The 23,429-nt window shown below is 41.7% G+C and overlaps 3 protein-coding genes across 12 annotated transcripts in view; 1 reads left to right on the top strand and 2 right to left on the bottom strand.

The window, feature by feature from the left end:
• Positions 1-5,026: 5,026 nt before the first annotated feature.
• SNRPD1 (small nuclear ribonucleoprotein D1 polypeptide) lies at positions 5,027-12,843 on the bottom strand. Of its 4 annotated transcripts, none has more exons than XM_006079198.3 (5): positions 12,683-12,843; positions 9,305-9,381; positions 7,600-7,791; positions 5,372-5,476; positions 5,027-5,200 (listed from the first exon to the last, which is right to left on the bottom strand). In XM_006079198.3, exons 1-4 carry the CDS (start codon positions 12,694-12,696, stop codon positions 5,400-5,402), a joined length of 360 nt encoding a protein of 119 aa, XP_006079260.1. In that variant the 5' UTR covers positions 12,697-12,843; the 3' UTR covers positions 5,027-5,200; positions 5,372-5,399. The 4 variants fall into 4 exon arrangements, with proteins under 4 accessions (XP_006079260.1, XP_044790415.1, XP_025129390.1 ...); XM_044934480.1 differs by lacking the exon at positions 12,683-12,843 and adding an exon at positions 12,191-12,222 and having other exon boundaries at positions 5,360-5,476; XM_025273605.2 differs by lacking the exon at positions 12,683-12,843 and adding an exon at positions 12,191-12,222 and having other exon boundaries at positions 5,027-5,216.
• A 2,427-nt stretch (positions 12,844-15,270) lies between these two features.
• Positions 15,271-21,520, bottom strand: LOC112581400 (translation initiation factor IF-2). Its single transcript, XM_025273369.2, has 3 exons — positions 21,511-21,520; positions 15,758-16,908; positions 15,271-15,410 (listed from the first exon to the last, which is right to left on the bottom strand). The coding sequence occupies exons 1-3, from the start codon at positions 21,518-21,520 to the stop codon at positions 15,393-15,395; spliced, it is 1,179 nt and encodes a 392-aa protein (XP_025129154.1). The 3' UTR covers positions 15,271-15,392.
• ESCO1 (establishment of sister chromatid cohesion N-acetyltransferase 1) overlaps positions 16,140-23,429 on the top strand; it is a 39,369-nt gene continuing 32,079 nt past the window's right edge. For 2 of the 7 annotated variants that reach the window (XM_006079192.3, XM_044934479.1), the window contains exon 1: positions 16,140-16,281. The gene's annotated coding sequence lies outside the window, so the exon portion shown is untranslated. Of the gene's footprint in view, positions 16,282-16,426; positions 16,556-19,711; positions 19,838-19,869; positions 21,129-23,429 lie in introns of those variants that run through there. The other 5 variants (XM_006079196.3, XM_044934477.1, XM_044934478.1 and 2 more) reach the window with 5 other exon arrangements.

The following is a 23,429-nucleotide window of genomic DNA, read 5'->3' as shown; positions in this document are numbered from 1 at the left end:
TGAAGTATATCACATTATAAGATCCTGGTTTAAATAAACTTGCTTCTCACTGAGGCACAGTACGTTCTAAGCAGAGTATTTGGTTTTTCTAAGTTGGGTGCCAACAAGAACATTTACACATGGACTATATCAATGTTACCCAAAAGAAGTATAAATATACAAAGAAGATAACTCCAAAAGAGAAAACTACAGCTTAATGAATGGGAGAAACTGGATTAGAGGTGAAGCTGACTAGCAGTAAGGAGTAGACACAAAAGTGAGAAGATGATTAAGACAGATTTAAAGCCCTGTTCTCATGAGGTTGATTTTGTGTCAAATTGACTGGGTTACACGTGTGTGGGTATTTGCCTTAACATTCCTTCTGGGTGTGTCTGTGAAGATGTTTCAGATGAGATTAATATCTGAGTTGGTGGACTGAGTAAGGCAGATTGCCCTGTTCAGTTTGGATGGGCACAGTCCAATCTGTCGAGGGTCTGAACACAAGTAGAGAAAGACAAGAGTTTGCTCTGTGAATTGGACTGATTGATATGAACTGATCTTCCGCCCTCAGACTGGAACTTCCAACCATCAGTTCCCTCAGTTCTCAGGACTTGGACTTCCACCATTGATTCTTAGGCTTCGGGCTCCGTTGGTAACTTTCTTAGGTCTCCGGCTTGCAGAAGGCTGATCATTTTTGGTTTTCTGTCTTTTTAATTGTGTGAGCCAATTCATTATAATACATCTCTTTGTATATGTAAATATCTTTTAGTGGTTCTGTTTCTTTAGGGAACACTAATACAGTTTCCCAAGAAAGATGACTGGTTTCATTTCACCTACAAATGCATTAAGATTCACATCAGCCAAATGCCTTCAGGTGACATTTGATATTTCCAGCAAGGAAAAACAAAAAGCAATTGTCATAAGCTTTATCTGTGTGCAGTTAAGGGAAAATACCCAATAAAAACAAATGTGCCACTATATTTTGCATTTATACTTTGATATTACACTCTTTTATAGACTCGCCCTTTTATAAATGACCTGTAAATAGTTTTCCACTGTCCTCCCTTCTGGAATGCCTATGGTGTCTTTTTTTTTTTTTGGTCCAGTACATTTTTTTCTGTATATGACTCTGTGTTTTTTTTGAATCCACGTCTCCCCTCCGTAGTATTTTTTAAATAAATGTTTATAACACCAAAAAAAAAAAAAAAAAAAAAAAAATCTGGCTCAAATCTTAAAACTGCAGAATGAAATACTCATTCAGATTGTACAAGCTGTAGATCAGTCTGTGATCCAGAGGCTCTTACTGGGCAAAAGCAGCAGCCAAGGGAAGATTAACCTGCCCATGGGTCAAGACATAAAACCAAGGCCCCTGGCTTGGAATTTGTCGTCACTTGCCTCTGTGTATTTTATTTTGGCTTCTCTGTTGTTCACCAAGTTGTGTCTGACTCTTTTGCAACCCCATGGACTGTACGTAGCCCGTCAGGCTCCTCTGTCCATGGAATTTCCCGGTCAAGAATGCTATAGTAGGTTGCTATTTCCTTCTCCAGGGATCGAACCTGGGTCTCCTGCACTGCAGACAGATTCTATACTGTCTGAGCCACCAGGGAAGCCCTTTGTAAACGAAATCTCATATTATATATTAACCTTACTCAAAATATAGGAAATACACAGAACTTTAAAACTTTTACTTAGGGGAAAGACTGATTCAGATAAATGAACACTACCATGGTCCTGCACAGAAAATTTAAAAAATGCAAAATTTCTCTTCCTTCTCAAAAGTACACCTCTTATTCTGTGAATTCACCAAGAATTTTCACATTAAATAAAGACCAATATTAGACATATTCTTTTGTTGTTTTAATTGGCATGTCTCTAGAAATGTCTGTTGTTGGTTGTAGATAGAAAATTCTTCCTCAACATGATAAGCAAAATCCATTTTAGGTTTTCAGGACTGTTATTAAATGTTATTCTGATACATTGGCCACCTGATGCGAAGAACTGACTCACTGGAAAAGACCTTGATGCTGGGAAAGATTGAGGGCAGGAGAAGGGGACAACAGAGGATGAGATGGTTGGGTGGCATCACCGACTCAATGGACATGGGTTTGGGTGGACTCCGGGAGTTGGTGATGGACAGGGAGGCCTGGTGTGCTGCGGTTCACAGGGTCGCAAAGTGTTGGACACGACTGAGCGACTGAACTGAACTCATCCTGATATTATGTAAGACCATGTGAATTTTGATTACTAAACACATTATTACATTTCAAAATACTAAACCATCCTTGTTTAACCAATCTAGTTGTAGTAAAACAAAACACGCTGTGAAATATAATTTCTCTATTAGCTCACTTACAGTTTTCTACATAAACTCATTAATTTCTTTAAACAAACCCCCAAATTTCACAAAATCTTAAGCTTTAAAAGATATAAAATTGGGAATTCCCCAGCGGTCCAGTGGTTAGAGCTTTGTGCTTTCACTATTGACGGCTTGGGTTTGATCCCTGGTTGGGGAATTAAGAACTCACAAACCAAGTAGTGTGGCCAAAAGGAAAAAAACCCAACCCCAAAACATAAAAACAGAAGGCAATCCTTTTTGTAATACCACGTGCCTGGTAAAGCCTACCCTTGAAAACCAAAGGGGACAGGACAAGGAGGAAAGTTCTACAGTCCAACTGGCCAGCTTCACTTCGAACCCAATTACTTCAAACATCTGGAGATGAGGGTGATGCCTATTGGTTATCCAGTAGGAAGAAACCATCTATTGTCCCCTGGGGAGCCCAGCCAATCAGAAACTGTAGTTACCCAACTAATGAGAGGCCTCTTCTTCAAAAGAGGCTGCTTATTACTGCCCCTCCCCAGGCCTCCCTGCCTCCCTCCCCCAGGCCCTATCAAAGCAAGGCCCGCTTCCTGGTTCTCTGGAGTTGCCTGTGCTCGGCCACAGTTTGCTACTAAATTGCAATTCTTCTGGCTATTCTTAAAGTCACTGTGCTGATAGAATAACTGGCTATTATTAAAGTTGACAAATTCAATCCTGTACCCGCTAGGTTTAGCCTTATATTTAAACGGTGTTCCCAGACTGGTTTCACACTACAAACTTTGAAACATTAAAATTCACAAAATGAGACACAGTTAAGGGACTTCTGAAACTCCAATACTTTGGCCACCTCATACAAAAAGTTGACTCATTGGAAAAGACCCTGATGCTGGGAGGGATTGGGGGCAGGAGGAGAAGGGGACGACAGAGGATGAAATGGCTGGATGGCACCACCAACTAGATGGACATGAGTTTGAGTGAACTCCGGGAGTTGGTGATGGACAGAGAGGCCCGGTGTGCTGCAGTTCATGGGGTCGCAAAGAGTTGGACGCAACTGAGTGACTGAACTGAACTGAACTGAAGGGACTTCTCAGGCGGCCCAGTGGTTAGGACTCCACACTTTCACTGCAGAGGGCACAGTTTTGACTCCCTGGATGGGAAACTAAGACCCTGCATGTCATGTGGCTCAGCCAAAAAAATTAAAAAATAAAAAGGCACAGTTAAAACATTTTTTTTCTTAGTGGCATTTGACTTAAAATGAGCTTCCACAGGTTTTAAAACAGACAAGATAATACAAAGTATTATCAGAGTATTCACAATGTGCAATTGTGTATATGTTTTCCTTTCAGCCTGTTAGTACCATGCAGTCAGGAGTCATATGTTTATTCACAACTTGTGCTTTACCGTTTGTCCCCACCTTGATGAACACTGGGTCCCTTTGCCTTCTGTTTGCATTCAACTAATAGGTACAAAAACAGAGAATGGAAAAAGATACACACATACATGCCACACACAAATGCTGTTGCTATCTCAATTTACCTAACTTCCCAGAAGGCCTAAGTCTCCTGTTTGGTAACAATCTTTGCAGAATATCTCCTTCTCGTTAAACAAACAAACACAAGTACATGATTAAATGAAAATACAGAATCTAGTTCACTCCAATCCTCAGTCAGGTTTTCATCTTAGTCTATAAACAAATAGCAGTAAACTAGCTTTTTAAGAAACCATGTACTGAGACTTACGTTCTTTAGGGTTTCCCTGATGGCTCAGTGGTAAAGAACCCACCTGCCAATGCAAAAGACATGGGTTTGACCCCCGTGTCGGAAAGATTCCCTAGAGAAGGAAATGGCAACCCAGTCCAGTATTCTTGGGGGGAGATCCCATGGACAGAGAAGCCTGGTGGGCTCTAGTCCATGGCGATGGCACAGGAGTCACATACAACTTGGTGACTGAAACATTTTTCTCTAAATCTAATCTATTAAAACAATTCAATAAATCCTTATTAATGATCGGAAAGAATCCAGTTTTGCTGGCAAATAAGTCAGTCGCCTTTTTTTCATTCTTAAAGAACTACTTGTAAAAGTATTTGGTACAGGAGCCAATGATAGGTACATTACACATTTACAAGTTTCAACACTGCTCATAACAGATAATCTAGTGAACACTATTTACAGTTTCAACGCAGAGAATGTAAAACAGAGACTTCCTTGGTGGTCCAGTTGTTAAGACTCTGTGCTTCAAATGCAATGTACATGAGTTTGATCCGTAGTCGGGGAACTAGGATCCCACACATTGTCTGGCAACCCCCCCAAAAACCCCCATTAACAATGACGACAAAATCAACGACTCCTGAATTAGAAGATGAGCATCACCCTTTACTAAGAAACTACATCTCCATGGACCAAACTCAGGAAGAAGAGAATCAATTTTAGACCTCATTCCACAGGACCTCAGTTTCTGAAGTATCCAAAAGGACTTATTTTACTTGTAGAAAGGTTCCACGGAATGGAATCAAGGTAAAACAATAAAACACACCAGTGCATGTGAAATAAAAAGGTATATATTCTATATACATTCATAAAAGAAATATTATAGTTCAAAAAATTAAAAGCCTGATCTAAGATTGGAATTACTGTGGGACTACCTAGTAGTAATGCTTAGCTCTTATTGTGTTGATATCAAGTATATACACATGAACTTTAAAAGCTTAATATGATATAGTCAACGGACAAATGTGTTACATTTATGTTTATTAAAAACGGCTACAAACAAACAAAGCCTGTACAAAAAACTTGAACATTCTTCCCTGTGAAACAGTAAGCTCCAGCAACATTATTGCTTAGGACTTCACCTTTCTCTGCCTTGGCCTTAATCTTCCTCTGTCAGGTATCCGTCTTCCTGCCCCACCTGCCATAAACAAAACCAGGACAAAAAATATCCCGTAATTCTTATCACTCTGCAACAGTAATCGCGAAAGACATTATCACTTAGGACTCCCTCTTTCTCTGCCTTGGCCACGCCCTCTTCCTTGGCCGCCAAAAATGAAACTTGTACCAAAAAACATACCGTAATACTTACTACTTTGAGATAGTAGTCTTGAGAGACATTATCGCCTAGGACCCCCCCTGCCTCTGCCTCGGCCTCGGCCACGTCCTCTTCCTCGGCCTCGGCCTCTTCCTGCAACTGAGGGAAGAGAAAGACAAAGCAAGGTAAATGCTCTTCTGTGCTGATGTGACCTGGCCACCGCCAACAGCACCTGCAGTAAAGAAGCTTTAACTCGGCTTCTCTCAAACGTAATCTCAGAGTCACCTCTTCCCATACTTTATCATACAGAACCAAGAACTGCTGGCCTAATACCTTAATATTTGTTTCATTTGACTTTATTTATGGAGAAATTCATCAAGGCTTAAAACATTTTTTCTTTGTATCATGCCTCAAATTCACCACAAAATGAAATACAAATGATCTGAACTTCACAAAAGATGAAAGAGATTTCATACTAATGGAACAGAACAGAAACACTATGTGTCAGTTTTGTTACTGAAGAGAATCCAAGTAAGTTAATTCATGTCAAGAAAGTTTAAGATACATTGCATCAAATAACAACCTCATGATTCTTCCGAATCTTAAGTCATCTGACCCAATCATATTGTTACTTTAATCCAGTAACAATATCCCTGTTACCTGGTCATCCTAGCTCTGAGCTTCCTATTTTCAGGTATCTATGAATGTTTTTAAAACCCTGACATTTCTACTCATCGTTCGGAGTCTTATCATTCAAAGCAATAGAGTAAATCTAGCACTTCTCTTGAAACAAGGCAGATTAACCACACTTATCTCCAATTCGCTCTGAGGTACTATTCACGATAGAAAAGAAAGAAAAATAGCAAATATCCATGGAGCGAGGGCACAGAAAAAACGCAGTAGTTTAAACATCTCAACAAATTTCTAAGTCAGAAAACAGACTGAGAACAACAAATGTTTAGTAAAGGAAGAGTAGCCTCAAAATGACCTAGGACCTTGGAAGCCAGGGGTAAGGTGAGGCAGTAGGCTGAAAACATGGGGGAGAGGCTGCCAGCTCTCATGTGGGGCAGCAGACTGGCTAGCCCTCTTCCCATCCTGCAACGCGGAAGCCTATTTCCCTGACAGGTAGGCAGGAAAGGAAAGAGAAAATTAACCTCAAGACCTTGAAGCAGAAAGGGTTTGGATTTGAAAACAGTTGCAAAGTGGATGGCAGCAAAAGTCACAGAGCCAGAGGGACGAAGAGAGAGATCAAGTCAGTGTTTTTTGAGCTATGTGGTATAGCCTGAACATTTTTTTTTAACTGAAAGAGAATAGGACAGGAAACTTAAGGGCATCTGCATGTATTAAGACTAAACAGTTCTTTGTGAAATTTTGAATGAATAGGTCATGATGCAAAAAAGTATATTTCTTAGTGTGGGTGAGAGGAAAAGTCTCAAAATCACTGTGCTAAGTTTAGTATCAGTCCCTTTCTCCTGTCCTGCTCCTATGATGCTGGGTGCCAGACATGTCTCCCATGTGACTAGAATCTTTTTCTGAGAAAACCAGTTCCAGAAAAGATTTCCACATCCTAAAATGTGGGGTTGCCTTGGTGGAGAAGCAAATTTACTTTGAATCCATCAGCGAAGCAGTCCAGCCTCCCTTTCCAGAAGTTCTCTTTTCAGGTTCCTTCTTAAACAATGGATGGCCAAAGTGCAAGATACTACAGTAAAGCCTTCAACATAAAGAGCATATCAAGAGGTTAAATAAAAAGAGAAACCAGAGAAAACACCACCAAGTTCAGAATAAAAGACAGAGAGAATAATAAGAGAAAAGACTCAGTCAGAAAACTCAATTATTAAGAATTCCAGGAAGAAAGAACAGAATAAGCAAAACAGAAGAAATTTATAAAGGTACACAAGTAAATTTCTTAGCTCTAAAATACAAGAAGATCCATACGGAAAGGGTCCGCCAAGTACCCAGAACAATGAAATGGACAAAAAGCTAAGTCATTAAGAAATTTCAGAATAGCAGGAATAAAGGGTTCATCCCCAGATGTTCCAAAGTGTGCAGGGAATGGGGGACCAGGCCATGCACAAAGGACCAGCAGGTAAGAACAAACAACACTGGTCTTTTGAACAGCAATACCAGGAACCGTAAGAAACTCTAGGTGTACTCATGGCGAGCATAGGCAATTAAAAGCAACCAACCAATCTGTGTTGTCTGCAGATATAAACATATTTTGAATAGTGGATTAGGGTATAAATATACCATACACAAAAATGTTTATAATCCTTCAAACTTACCAGCTTCCCTTTTCTTAGACTTCACCTTTGGTTCCACATCCACGAGTAGTGTATCCAGAGGTAAGCTGTCTGGCAGAATAAAATACCGAATGTTATTTCCTCGAATACTCAGTGTTTCCAGCTGTACAGGTTCTCTGTTCTTCAGGGTCATTTTCACTGCTTTAAGATGTGTGTTCATACTGACATCTACACCTGGAGGGAAAAAAGAGGGCAATTATTAGCATAAAAAGGAAGGCAACCAATTTATCTATCAGGCCACAGTTGGTACTATATTAGGTTTACGAGCTCTATGTTCCAGGAATGGTACGCTAAGGCATTTTAGTTTAATCCTCAATGTCCCTATGGTAGATGGTATGGTTATCCCTACTGTTAGGACTAAAATATATAGCCAGGATATAAGAAATGTAACACTGGTTGTCCGTGAGGGGAGAGAATTGGATTTTCACTAGATTTTGCTCCCCCAATTTACTAAATTTTTATTAAGTGCCTACTATCTGTGAGGCAAATCTTGCACTGTACTACTTCTGTCTTCCATCATTGTATTTTGAATTCGTAAAAAGCAGGAAGAACACTCAGCCCCCTCTACCACATGTAACACAAAGCTCAGAAGTGAAAGTGAAAGTCGCTCAGTCCTGTCTGACTCTGAAACCCCATAGACTATCCAGTTCATAGAATTCTCCAGGCCAGAATACTGGAGTAGGTAGCCTTTCCCTTCTCCGGGGGATCTTCCCAACCCAGGAATCGAACCAGGGTCTCCCGCATTGCAGGTGGATTCTTTATTAACTGAGCTGCTGCTGCTGCTGCTAAGTTGCTTCAGTCGTGTCTGACTCTGTGCGACCCCATAGGCGGCAGCCCACCAAACTCCCCCGTCCCTGGGATTCTCCAGGCAAAAACACTGGAGTGGCTAGAGCAGACTAAATCATTGTTTAAAATCACAGAATTTTAACAGCAAAATTATGCTTCCTTAGATACGATCAGTATGTATCAAAACCTTATACTACATGGATTTCCTTTCACAGCAATTGGTGTTGCAAAGTTCTAGCAAACTCACAAAAATTACCAGTTATGTAAATATTTCAGAGAGTAGAATGGGGCTATCTGCTAAGATAGCATTTTCTTTCATCAACTCTTTTAAAAAATCTGCTCTTTGGTGGGTGTGTGTGTGTGTAACACTACTATTAGTGAAAAATCATAGTGGCTTTAAATATAAAACTACATATCAAACATTTTACATCACTAACGCAAAAAAAGACAAAGAAAATACTCAAAAATGTTATGCTTAGGTAAAATTATGGTTCCTCATCACCCCCTCCCCATTTTCCATGTGTGTTTTACCCAAGATAATCAGATACGGAAACCCTATCCTCTATCTTCAAAGACTTTACCATTGAACAGGGGACACAAAATTCTAATAAAAGTAATATGTGTTTTGGAAGATGTAACACTCGAGGGGGCACATACAGGCAAAAGTGGAAAAGGCATAAATCAAGAAAACAGTGGTTGCACATGGGATAACCTGAATCCTGTCTGGTATTAGCACAAGAGCTTAAGGGGAGACATACGTAAGAAGGTGCATGTAATACTCCAGACAAAAGGAAGGAGATTTGTACTAAATAAATGTTATTAACCAAACAAAGAATTCTGGCCTGCAGGTCAAAGAGACAAGGGGAAAAAAAGTGTTATAAACTCAGTCCAACCTCCATACCTGTGATTGTTCCGTGGACTTGTGTTCCATTCTTTAATTCAATGGTTACAGTTTCGTGACTCAATTTCATCAAAAATCTATAAAGACATTAAGAATAAACAGGAAATTTTTACTTTTACTACTCCAAAAACATGTTTACGAAGTCAAAGTGAAATTTCTAGATGTAGAAAACGTGCTCTGGATGCTGTCTGCACCCATTCCCGTTAATAGTATGCACTGCAATTTCCCTAGTTGTATGGAAAGGTGCCTCAATAACATTTACTTCCATTCCTCACTTCATCTATTCTGTTCTCCAACTTACTATGAAACAATGCAGAGGAAGTTGAAGAGTTCACAGATTCACAACCACATCTAGGAAAGTGAACAACAATCCTACAGTCTGATCCAATATGCAACTCATATTCAAGATTTCTGGTCTATAGTATAGTATGTTCTCTGTATACTCTACCACAGCATCAATCACAACTGCAGGATTCCAACAACTGGGGGGGATTCCCTACGTCCCCACAGCTAGAGTCCATTTGAGAGGTGGGATCAGGAACTTTGTATCTAATCTTGGATTTTAACAAGCACTAAGAGTTGGCTAAAATGTTTCCATGATTAAAGGGAAGTCAGCCTTAAAAATGCAACTTTTTAAGCGGTATAGATAGCCATCAAAAAAGGGGAAACTACTTGATCTTGTATAAAAGCAAGTTTCAAACCTGCTCTCATATAAAGAAAAACCCATGTGCTAAATCCCTTCCCTTTCCATATTTGCCGTCAAGGAAAAAAGTCTCTCTTGAACTGAATCCAAACACGTTTTATCCAGTCCAAGAATATTTCTTTGATAAATAATACATGCCATTCTATATTACCTGGTACTCCCTGTGCTTGGTAATGAGTATTAAAAGTGAGCAAGACTAAGCCCCCAAGGAGTTCAAACTCTAGGAGGAAGAAGAGACACACAAAATAATTTTTTAAAGTAACTACATAAATTTAAAGCACAATGGAGATACGCACAGGTTTTTTTTTTTTTTATCATGAATATATTGTAGCATGAGTAGGAAGGAATCAGATCTTAGTGGACTTCTAGTAAGAAGTCTGAAAGGCTGGTAATATATGCAGCAAGAGAGATAAAAGCAAAGATACAGTAAGAAAACAGCACAATGTACGCAGAAACTATAGGTATTACTGCTGGAATAGTAAGTCCAAGAAAATGAGTAGAGAAGAGTTTCCTTTCAGGGGATGCCCAAGCTCTGTTAAAGAGTTCTCCTACGAGACCAACAGAAGGGTTTTCATCAATGGAGTGGAGCATCACATTAGATGACAAAGTAGGTGTCTTCTAGACAGCATTATAGAGATTAAGGTTTACACAACTGAGAAACAGAAACAACAAACCAATGAAACAGAACAGAGACCAGAAGTTTGTTATCCAGATAGGGGTGTGGATTTTACAGGTGTATACACTTTTCAAAATTGGGAAATGCATGCTAAATTTCATTGTATGAGACATTTACCTTTTAAGAAGTGAGATTTAAAAAACTGGGTGGGGGAAAAAAGGAAGTCTGAGCAGCTTAGTGGTGTGACAGGAGTGGCAAGGGAGGGTTTAGGGAGGGCAGGAGAAGGAAACACTACCATCCAAGCCAGGAAGCAGACAAATTAAAATTATTTTCTGATAAATCCTTCACTATCTGAATTCCTTCTGCTTACTGAAATTCAGATACTCAGATCATACTTAAATATTCAGGTAAAATGGGATCCTTTAGTATACCACTGAAATGGCATCCAAACCCACACTATTAAATTAAAAAATCAAAAAAAACAGAAAGTGAAAGATGCTTATTAGGTACTTAAATCTGCCAAAACCTGGCAATTTATCAGATTATTAGGATCATCAAGAGGAATAAGTCATGGATGACTCCCAGGTTTTTGATCAGGGTGACAGTAAAATAATAATTATGTTACCAACTGAGATACTGAAAGAAGTCAACCAAATCTGCAAACCACTTAGCCAAACAACCATTTTTCCTGGTGCAAAATACATTCTTCAGAATGAATGTATAGAAATTTTGTTTCTATAGTCTAAGACATGGAATAGGATTCAGTACATTCATTAAAATTTATAGGAATATTCTGTCTCTGTCACAACACAGAATGTCTTTAAATGAGACAAACTGATTTCAAACAGTATTACATAAAACTTAACTATAGATTCAGGTTGGCAGGTATTGACCACACACCAGTTATATCTCAATAAAACTGGAAGGAAAACAATGTACAAAAAGTTGACCTTAAATGCACTCTCTAAAATGCCACCCTGAATATAACAATGAGCATTTTATATGTTATTTCAAATGTACTAGAAACTATCTACTTGTCTGCCTTCACCACAAAACATAAAACTCCAACAAGGCAGGGACCCTGCCTTGAAAAAAAAATAAAGAAAATAATCCATTATGAACGTACAGTGTAACAGGTGGCCAAAAACTAGTCGACACTGACAATCCTTGACTGAACAGACAGGAAACTAGCTAAGTTAGTTTATAGCTGCCTGCTAAGATATAAACTTATTTATCAGAAACCTCTGCTTCTATGTTCCACCTCTCAGTCTCAAGCAAAACCACCAAACCCAATCTATTTGCAGGGAGTACAGAATGAATTACTTCAATCAATAAGCACGTCTTCAGTATGCAAAACTAACAGGCCAAATTTAAACACAGATAAGAACCAGAAGAAATATTGAGTATCTGTGTAATTAGTCCAAAAAGCAAAGAGATTCTGTCCCATGTTGGGAGATTCTTCCTAAATCAAAAGCTTATTCTACAGGGAAATAAATGCAGACTGTATAACGTAAAGTCTAGGGAGTAACAACAAGAGGGGAAAAAACACACTAAGAAAACAACTTACGAAATCAAAAAGTCCATCCCTGACTTGAAACATTTCGGAATTGGGTTACATTATTTCTTAATAAACCTCTGCAGCTTCTAAGTACTCGTTTTCCGGCTCTGCATGCTGAGACGAAACAGAAAAGTAACCCAGACTAGAGCACAAGTTCGACGCCAATCAAAGTCTATCGACTTTCACCCAGAGTTAAGAGCTTGGGAGCCTGGCACTGCACGTCTAAGGCCTCTATGACTCTAGGTAGGAACACCCGGTCCGGCCCTTATTTCCACCTCTAGGAAGACAGGCAGGACCCCGGCACAAGCCAGTTTGAAGCCCAGGCCCGAGCGCCTGCGGGGGCGCGGGCCAGACCGGGCTGCAGCGCCGGGCGCCGGAGGCCGTTGGCAGGCCGCGCGCGCACGCGGCTTTCGCGCCTCCTGCATCGGGAGCAGCCAGGCCTCCCGCTCCGGGCCCAGATGGGCCCTTCCCAGCTCCCACTCCGCTCGGCCACCTCCTCACCTCACGAGCTTCATCCTAGAGGCGCCGTCACCCTTTCGGCCCGATAGGACACGAAATCCGACCACCGAGAGCCGAGGTTGGGCGTATGAATGGCCGGAAACACTTACTCTCGGGGGCTCCGACGTAGAGACCGCGCCGAGCGCACGGACGCACGGCGGAAACGCCGCGGCCGCGCTTGGGCTACTCTCCTTTCCGGCTGCGCGAAGCGCCACTGCGGCCCCTAACGGTTGGAGGTGTGCCTTGCAACTGCTGAGGGTGTTTAGGGCAGGTTTAGACTTTCAGTAATGGAGATTTGAGATTATATCCCCTTAACAGGCAGGGCAGGGCTCCGTGTTTTATGCAGCACCAGATTTACTCGTTAATGAAAGTTAGTTCTGGGAGAAGTCCAGAGGATTATGCTAATTCTGTTCCAACAGCAGGAACCTCAACATTACTTTATGTGCCTATAGAAAATCACAGAATTTAACTGATTATTTTTACTTTAAATTATGGTCACAAACCTCAAAAGGTGCCCAGAGATCTAGAGATCGTGTTACGCTTCTCTAATGGATACTTTCTCCTTTAGTCCAGGTGATCTCCAAAACTAGGGCTTTAATTTGTACCTCCAGCTTGGACTTCATCCCTGGTCATCAGAATTCCTGAATATTGTGAGGCATTGCTCATCAAACATCAATGTCATCTGGAGGAAATGTTAGAATGAAATTCTGATTCTGTCAGCATGGGGTCTGAAATTCTGCACTTCTAAGGCAATGGCACCCCATTCCAGTACTCTTGCCTGGAAAATCCCATGGATGGAGGAGCCTGGTGGGCTGCCGTCCATGGGGTCACGCAGAGTCGGACATGACTGAAGTGACTTAGCAGCAGCAGCAACAAACCTTCAGTTGATGAAGATGCCCCTAGTCCATGGATCTCAATTTGAGTAGCAAGACTGTAATGGACTTATGTGTGCTACCTTCTCAACATCTATCCCCGTCTTCCCAACAGCTCCAAATAATCCCCTGGTGATCCAATGTGGACCAAATGGCCATCATTTTTGTTTTTATTTTCTAGCTTGAAAATTTTTAATAATTTTTACTCTCATAGTATAAAACCGTCAAGAGTCCTGAATTATTTCAGTCAGCAAGAATGGAGCGACAAAGAAAAAGCCTTTATTTGCTGCTAGCTGGAGGGTCCGTCTGAAAATGAGACTCCTCTGTCTTCTTGGAGTTAGCTGAGGTTTTGTATTTACAAGTATTTAGATTGGCCATGAGAAAGAAAAGAATAAGGAAATGAGAATGCAACCAGCGGGGCAATCCAGCTGTTCCATTAATTTTTAGAGGCAGATGTCTTAATGATAAGGGCTTCCCTGGTGGCTCAGTGGTAAAGAATTCATCCGCCAATGCCAGAGGCTCTGGTTCCATCTCTGGGTCAGGAAGATCCCCTGGAGAACGGAATGGCAACCCACTCCAGTATTCTTGCCTGGGAAACCCCATGAACAGAGGAGCCTGGCAGACTACAATCTTTTGGCTGCAAAAGAGTCAGACATGACTTAGCAACTGAACACGAGCAGCATGCTAACCCCCACCAATTTCACTTATGCAAATCTTCACCAACACTAATTGTCACCAATCTTTTTATGGACAATTTGATAGGGGTAAAATTAGACCAGCAGGCTACAGTCCATGGTGTTGCAAAAGAGGTGGACAGGACTTAGCAACTAAACTATAACAATGAATTCCTTATGTATCAAAAATAAATACATATGGTTTTATAAGGTGTAACCTTTGTAAGGATTCCCATGTTCCTGATTGTGGCCAATACAGATACAGTGAATAGAGAACTCAGAAGCAGAGGCTCTGGAACTTTCCTGGTGGTCCAGTCCTTAAGACTCCATGCTCCCAAAGCAAGGGTCAGGGAACTAGACCTCCCATGCAGCAGCAAAAAGATCCCACATTCTGCAACTAAGACCCAGCATGGCCAAATAAATATCTTTTTTAAAAAACAAAGGCCTATTTTGGGGGAATGGAAACTTGTAAATATGGTTTGTGTAGGTGTGTATGTCAGAATTTGAGTTATTACAGATAAAGTGGTTTACACACAAAAAAAATTCCACCAATTGTCTTGACAATCTAAAGGTGAAGGAAAATGTATTAGAAAGTCAGATATTTTATCAGTAGTAGATAACCAGCTTTAATCAGGTTGGCAGTCTACTCCCTGGCATTAAGGGCACAGACCCTCTGCTTAGTGGAAAAGCCATGCCTAATTTACAGCTGCCCATCCATATCCTGGGTCCTACAACCTCCCAACAATCAATTGATGATGACTGTTTAGTATTTACTACTGAAAAAAAAAATCCCCGTATAAATTGGGTGTGTTTAAACTTGTGCTGATCAAGGGACAAATGAACGTGTCAAGGTTTTGGGATGTGGGGGTGAGGGGCGGCAGACAGGTTTTTGCCAATTATCAGAAGATATGGTGTCGTAGCCAATGGCTTCACCCACCAAGACCTCTCATTTTGGTTTTTAAACCATAGCACCTCTCCAGACTAAACTGACAGGCAGCTCTATAAAGTTTTATGGAAGATGATGAAAAAAAAAAAAACACCAGGCTTCAGCAACTTAAGAGGGTATATTGGGGTGGACTTGGCTTCAAAAAAGGAGGGCAGTAAGAACCATGGGGGAGAATCCACTTACGATCACCTCTTCAGATTCTCAAAGGCAAGAGGACTCATTTACCCATCCTCACAGTCCTACAAATAAGCAAAGAGAAGCACAGAGGGCGTGTTCAAAAGCAGTGTAGAATCAAGAATCCTAGAATTCTAGATTCAATCTTTGGAGGCTTCTAAGAGCCAAAGCTTTGTCTTAACACACGCCATTACTAAACTTAGTGGAACTTCCTACAATTTCTTGTCGACTCTTGTGCTCTGATGCCCAAGGAGCAAAGTGTGCAAGGAGACGGGGAAGCCCTGGATTTTGGGGAGACGCTGGAGTGCAATGCCGGGAAGGAGGGAGAACGGATCAATCGTCTCCCTTTTTTGTACATTGGCTCGTGTGGAAGATGAGAGGTATCTGAACTGGAAGTCGCAGAGAGCAGTACCTGCAACAACAGAAGAACCGTTGGCAACAGATCTTCAAGATAAACCTCCACCGCTGGGCGCGTGGGTGGCTTTATTCCGAGACGACAGTGGAGAAACAAGGGAAGCGGCCGCCAGTAGGGTACAAGGCGCCCACCCGTGGAGGCGCGCACGCTAGGCCTCCCACCGCGCCTGCGCTGCGGCCGGACGCGGGCTCGCCTCTCCCCGACGCCCCGCCGTCCCGGCCGGGGTGAAAAACGGCGTGACACGCAGCGAGCGTGGCGGCCATCTTCAGGCTCTGGGCACGTCAACGGAGCGGGTTCGGGCAGAAGAAGAGCGTTGCGCAAGCGCGCCCAAGACGGTCCCAGGTAACTCCCATCTGACGGGCTAGGCGTCGCCGTCGTCGCCGGAAGTTTGGCGTTTCTGTACCGCGGGAGAGGAGGCGGCGGCGGCAGCGGCAGCGGCAGAAGCAGCTGAGTGTCTCCCGATACCCGGATGTGAGGCGGTCTGCTGGCTCGCGTCGGACCCTCGGCCGGGAGCGAGGAAGGTAGGCGAGCGTCCCGCCCGCCCCGCCGCCTCTGTCGTCCTCGTCTCCCGGTGGCCAGCCCCTCCGGAGAGCCGGACGCCTCTCCCCTTTCCCGTCCCACCCTCTGGGTCGCGTCGCTTCGCACGCCTTTCCTCCTCCTAGGGTCCCGGCTTCGGGCGCCCCCGGGAGGGAGTGGGCGGTTCCGGGACGCGGTCGCCGGAGGCAAGCAACCAACCTGCGCGGCTCGGCTGCCTGGCTGCCGCATCACCTGCCGCGGCCCGCTGGGAGGTCGAAGGTATTGAGGGGTCGTGGCCAGGGTCTCGCCGGGGCTTCTGGAGCCCCGTGGCGGCGTGCAGCCATTGCGGCGGCCGGGGCGGTGTCGGCCCGCAGGTAGCCGGGCCTCGTCCCAGTCTTCTCCCCCGAAGCCGCTGCTCCAGCCCCGGCGGAGCTGCGGTCCTGCGGCTCGCTCTGCTGCCCGCCGCCCACCCGCTGACCCGGCGTGAACCCCGAGGCCTCTGCAGTCTGCGGGCTGGGCTGTGGGGATCCCGGCTTCACTATCCTTAGCCTGGGAGGGGAGCGGTGGCCCGAGTCCAAGGTCAGAGAGGGATTCTGGTTGGATCCGAGGATCTGGGCGCAGGCCAGGCTGCTCTGGAGTAGAAATTGGGTTTGTTGAGGGCCATCGCGAAGTTTGTAGAGATAGATGCGAGCAGAAGGGAGTTGAGTCCTCGATCCCTGTTCATAAGATTATTTTACAATGGGGGTTTGTTTTCCTCGGGCAGAATGGGAGAGATAGCTAGTCCAAAAACTGGAGAACACTCCCTCTCCCACACCCTCAAGCTTCCCCTCCCCCATCCCCAATTTTTTTTTATTGAAAACCCACCTAATACAGTAGGGCTTCTCTGGTGGCTCAGATGCCAAAGAATCTGCCTGTAGTGCAGGAGACCCAGGTTCGATACCCGGATTGGGAAGATCCCCTGGAGAAGGGAATGGCCACCCACTCCAGTATTCTTGCCTGGAGAATCCCATGGACAGAGGAGCCTGGCGGGCTGCAGCCCATGGGGTCGCCGAGTCGGACACGACTGAGTGAGTAACACACGCACAGTATTTTCCAGGAGAGGGGGAGGGGGAGGAGGAAGGAGTAAGCCTTGAGGTTTGATAAGTACTGTGAACCTTGTTTTCCGGTAGCCTTTGGATGGCTGAAAAGGGATTCTTTCTGCAGGAAGTAATTGCAGCACAGAGTATTTAGATAGTATTATCAAATGCCGTTTCAGTAAATAGTCTTTGCAGAAACCAACAAAAGAATGCTACTTAGTAGAACAGTAGGATGTGGGTGTACTTTGTTTTCTTCCCACCTCAACATTTTTTTTAAAGCTGGGTAAAGCACGAGTTCAGTTTAAAACATTTTGAATGCCGTGAATTATGTTATATTCAGCGACTTCTGATCAGGTCTTTGGTACGCCCAGCACCAGCGGCAGTGGAACTGTTTTTAATTTGAAAAACTTGAAAAAAACCCATGGACAGAGGAGCCTGGCGGGCCACGTCCATGGCGTTGCAAAGAGTTGAACACGACTGAGCGACTACTACACTAAAAAATCTCACCGTGGAATTAGATATGAGAGTAGGATGAAAAGTGCTTAATTTGGAAGCTGCAAATTCAGGCCTAGAGCATGTGCGGAAGTGAGAAAGCTGTAACACAGACACTTCCCCTTTTTAGGCAGAATGCAGTATATGCCCCTGGGTCAGATGTGTGACTTTGGAAGTACCCGTCTTAGAAGAAAACTTGTCCTACTGTATGCACATCTGCTCATCTTACTATTTCTTGGATAAAGAAAATTCGTTGATTAGTATTATGATTTTGTAGTGAAAAAGTAATTGTCAGCTCCAAGCAAGATTTTGTGTTAGCCCTTTAAATCAATACATTATGCTTCCAGAAGAACTGGGAAAAGGCCCTAATTAATGATTGTCATTAACCCCTTTTGCTGAGTGGCCCTTTTTAGCTTGGTCATTCATACAGCACAAAGCTGACTGTAATTATTCTAATAATGAAGGAGACTGGCATTGCACAACGGATTTTTTTTAATAGTTAAATGTTTATCATGAGATTTGTTACCTGATTTATATTACACTTTGTGAGTAAGTTGAATAACCTCAACTGAAGGTGATCAGAAGTTGAGACTGTAGTTAGAAACTAACTCCAGTGAGATTTTAACCGTACATAATTTGCTTAAGGACTCTTTTACACCCCCCTCCCCAAGCCCAGACTTTAATGTTTTTCTATGCATCCTTTTTTCTTGGCACAGTAAAAGTTCTTTGGCTCACTTTCTGCCTAAGTTCTTTATATCAACTACTGTGGTTACTTTTGACAAATAACATCATTCTGTTGACCTTACCACCCTGTCTTCTTTTTTGAGAGAGCTACATTTTATGCTTAGTTGCATTATAATACACCTGAAGAAGTCAAGATTTATGTCATCTGCTCTCTTCAGCTTACTTTAAAGATTTATGGCTGTGTATGTGAAATTCACAAGAGATAAAGCTCAGTATATAAATTAAAATGGGGTTTAAGATGTTACTTTTTAAATTTTTATTTTATCAGCCACACCTCATAGCTCACAGGATCTTCATTGCCTGACCAGGGATTGAACCCTGGTCCTGGCTTTGAAAAGGTAGAATTCTAACTCCTGGACTGTCAAGGAATTCTCTTAAGTGTTACTTTAATATAGTGGTCTCAAGCTTTTTGATCAGGATCCCTTTACATTCTTAAAATTATATAGGACTCCAAATAGCTTTTGTTTTATGTCTGTTATATCTATTGGCAGTTACTATATATTAATTTAAATATATTTAATATATAATATATAATAAATAGCTAATAAATAATTACAGGTTAATATAAATAACTTTTTAGAAATTTATTATTTTATTCTCCCATGTTGTATAGGAGAACCTTAGGCATAGTCTCTTTTTTTCCGAACTTTAAACTTTGTATTTTGTTTCGGGGTGTAGCCAATTAACTAACTGTTGTGGTAGTTTCAGGTGAACAGCTAAGGGACTCACCATACAAACGCATGTATCATCTTTCCCAAACTCCCTTCCATAAATAACTTTTTAAATGCAAAACTACTATCCCCCCCCCCCCCAAAAAAAAGATTAGGGAAAGAATAGCAACTGTTTTACATTTTTGTAAATCTCCTTATTGTTTGACTTAATAAAAGACAGCTGGATTCTCCTATCAGCTTCTGCATTCAGTCTTTATGTTGTTCTGTTTGAAGCATACATCCAGCTGCACAGGAATATGTTGGGAGGAGTGATTGAATAACATTTTGAATTAATTGTGATACTCTTCTTTGACTTTACAGCAAAACTCAGCAAGTGGTAATTTCTTAACAGTTAGCTGTGGTGTGGAGTCTGAAACTATACCTATATCCTTTTCATACGGTGTTGCATTAATTTCATTGGTCTGTTTGCAGTTTAATTGATCTTTTACTGGTATATGATTTTAATCTCGTGAGTCTTTGAAAGGGTCTCTGGAATCTGCAGGATCCCTGTCCCACACTTTGAGAACTACTGCTTTAAGGTAAATAATTTAATAGTTTAGATTAATGTAATTACGGAAGCTGAAAGGGATAATGGTAATATGGCAAGAGTTGACAAGTAGTTAAGTGAAATGAGGCATAATTAAGACAAACATTTTCTTTTTCATGCTTTCTTTTCATAAAAAATGTTACATCAGTATATTAATTATTACAGCTAATTATTATAACTAATAATAACTGCTTATGGTTCTAGAAACTGTTCTAAGAACTTGGTATTAGGAAATGAAATGTTACTCTTGTCATTGTTGCTGTCATATTCATTTTTTTTTGGCTTTATTTTCTTGATGTGGGTAGATAGTAGTATAATAAATTGTGGAGCATGGTGATAGTGGAATGACTTGACTGACAGCTGAATTTAAGGTGCCTTTAAGACATCAGGATGTATATGTCCAGTATGTTGTTGGATATCTGAGTAGCACTAGGGATGGAAATTGTGTTGGGCTATCATTTGTATGTTAGTGGTCTACAGGTAGTAATCGAAAGTATACGTATAAATGAAATGAGTTAATGTGTGTCTTTTGTGGTAAGAAACCAAACCTTGGGGAATACTAATTTGTAAGAGACTGGTGGAGGAAGATAATTTAAAAAATTAAATTGTCCATGTCTTTCTTAAGAGTTTTAACTAATGATGTTGAGAATAACGTTGTTTTACTGAATGTCTATTATAAATCTAGTGTAATAAAGAGATTTTTGTCTTTGAATGTTTGGAAAAATTTATTAAGGATAGTACCTGGTCAGGGAACTAAGATCCCACAAGCAGTGTGATCAGGAATAAAAAAAAAATTTTTTTAACTGAGATGTAATTTGAGATGGACTGTAAAATTCACCTAATTATATAATTTAGTGGATTTTAGTATGTTCAGACTTGAAACAGAAAAATTTATTAGAGACAGTACCTCGTATTCCTGTATGTTTCTGTTGCATTCTCTGTTAATGGTTTATTGTTGCTTCGGTTGTAACATTTTATATGTTTTTGGCTAGTGGTAATTCATTTAATTTTATGTTCCTTAACATTTTTTTTTTAATTTATAAGTATTTATTGGCATTTTAGAACATGAAAAACACTTGAATTACCCTAAATAGGGGATAATGAATGGATTGGCAGGATACACAGAGAAATAAGGAAGAGAAGACTGTATTTGTAGAGCCAGATCTTGTGGAAGGAGAAAACAGGAATCATCAACACTAGGCCTTACAGAAATCAGAAGTTAGTTCAGGACTCAGAAGGTTGCTGAGAAAAGGTGCAGCTCTGGCATTTGGCTTACTTACAAGGTAAACCAAATGTTCATCCAGGGGTGATTTTTGCCTTCCAGGACATATTCAGTATTGTCTGAGAATATGAATATATTTGATTGTAAGAACTGAGGACAAAGTGCCACTGGTATCTAGTAGGTATGCTACTAGGGATGTAGGATGCTAACAGGGATGCTAACTGTTAAAACATCCTCCATGCCCACACCCCCATACTCCCTGTCAAAGATTTTTATTTGCTCCAAAATATTAGTAGTGGCAGGATCAGAAACCTTGCATCATAGTGACTGTATTGGTTGCTTTGGGGTCAGGAATCTGCTGGAGAGCATAGGGACCGCAGGTTCAGAATATAACTATTTATGAACTCCCTAAGGCCCCCACCTTTGTTTCTTAAAGCAGGTACCTGTGGACATGGTGAATTTTCAGAAGAGGTTATGAATTTGACAAGCCACCAGTCTCAAACATAGAGTTTCCACATCGCCCAGTAGTTATATTCTTAGGTATATACCCAAGAAACTTGAAAACATATGTTCACATGATAACTCATTCAGGATTATTCATAGCATTGCTCATGATAGCCAAAAGGTAGAAACATCTCATCAAACAATTTATCTACTGATGGATAGGTAAATAAAATGTGATATATTTATACAGTGAAATAGTATCTGCCCGTAAAGAACAAGATATTACAGATACATGCTGCAAACCTACTGAATGGAAAAAGAAATGGCAACCCACTCCAGTGTTCTTGTCTGGGAAATCCCATGGACAGAGGAGCCTGATGGGCTACAGTCCATGGGGTCATAAAAGAGTCGGACACGGCTTAGCAACTAAACAACTCTACTCTAGCCCTGAAAGCATTAATGTTAAGTGAAAGAAGCCATCCACAAAAGGCCACGTTTATTGATGATTTCATTTATATAAAACCGAATAGTGAAATCCATATCCACGGAAAGTGGATTTGTAACTATCAGGGACTGGAATGGGGTTGGGATAGGGAATGACTGCAGTGGGCTTGGGGTGGTGAAAAGATTCTGGACTTAGTGACAATTATTATACAACTCTGAACATACTAAAATCCACTAAATTATATAATTAGGTGAATATGATACTCCATCTCAAATTCAGATCAGATCAGATCAGTCGCTCAGTCGTGTCCGACTCTTTGCGACCCCATGAATCACAGCACGCCAGGCTTCCCTGTCCATCACCAACTCCCAGAGTTCACTCAGACTCACGTCCATCAAGTCAGTGATGCCATCCAGCCATCTCATCCTCTGTTGTCCCCTTCTCCTCTTGCCCCCAATCCCTCCCAGCATCAGAGTCTTTTCCAATGAGTCAACTCTTCGCATGAGGTGGCCAAAGTACTGGAGTTTCAGCTTTAGCATCATTCCTTCCAAAGAAATCCCAGGGCTGATCTCCTTCAGAATGGACTGGTTGGATCTCCTTGCAGTCCAAGGGACTCTCAAGAGTCTTCTCCAACACCACAGTTCAAAAGCATCAGTTCTTCGGCGCTCAGCCTTCCTCACAGTCCAACTCTCACATCCATACATGACCACTGGAAAAACCAGAGCCTTGACTAGACGGACCTTTGTTGGCAAAGTAATGTCTCTGCTTTTCAATATGCTATCTAGGTTGGTCATAACTTTCCTTCCAAGAAGTAAACGTCTTTTAATTTCATGGCTGCAGTCACCATCTGCAGTGATTTTGGAGCCCAGAAAAATAGTCTGACACTGTTTCCACTGTTTCCCCATCTATTTGCCATGAAGTGATGGGACCGGATGCCATGATCTTCGTTTTCTGAATGTTGAGCTTTAAGCCAACTTTTTCACTCTCCACTTTCACTTTCATCAAGAGGCTTTTGAGTTCCTCTTCACTTTCGGCCATAAGGGTGGTGTCATCTGCATATCTGAGGTTATTGATATTTCTCCCAGCAATCTTGATGCCAGCTTGTGCTTCTTCCAGCCCAGCGTTTCTCATGATGTACTCTGCATATAAGTTAAATAAACAGGGTGACAATATACAGCCTTGACGTACTCCTTTTCCTATTTGGAACCAGTCTGTTGTTCCATGTCCAGTTCTAACTGTTGCTTCCTGACCTGCATACAGATTTCTCAAGAGGCAGATCAGGTGGTCTGGTATTCCCACCTCTTTCAGAATTTTCCACAGTTTGTTGTGATCCACACAGTCAAAGGCTTTGGCATAGTCAGTAAACCAGAAATAAATGTTTTTCTGGAACTCTCTTGCTTTTTCCATGATCCAGCAGATGTTGGCAATTTGATCTCTGGTTCCTCTGCCTTTTCTAAAACCAGCTTGAACATC

The sequence above is a fragment of the Bubalus bubalis genome, chromosome 22 (assembly GCF_019923935.1).
Source record: "Bubalus bubalis isolate 160015118507 breed Murrah chromosome 22, NDDB_SH_1, whole genome shotgun sequence".
Lineage (NCBI taxonomy): Eukaryota > Metazoa > Chordata > Mammalia > Artiodactyla > Bovidae > Bubalus > Bubalus bubalis.
The sequence above is the reverse complement of the archived record's forward strand: the minus strand, read 5'-3'. Positions and strand labels throughout refer to the sequence as shown.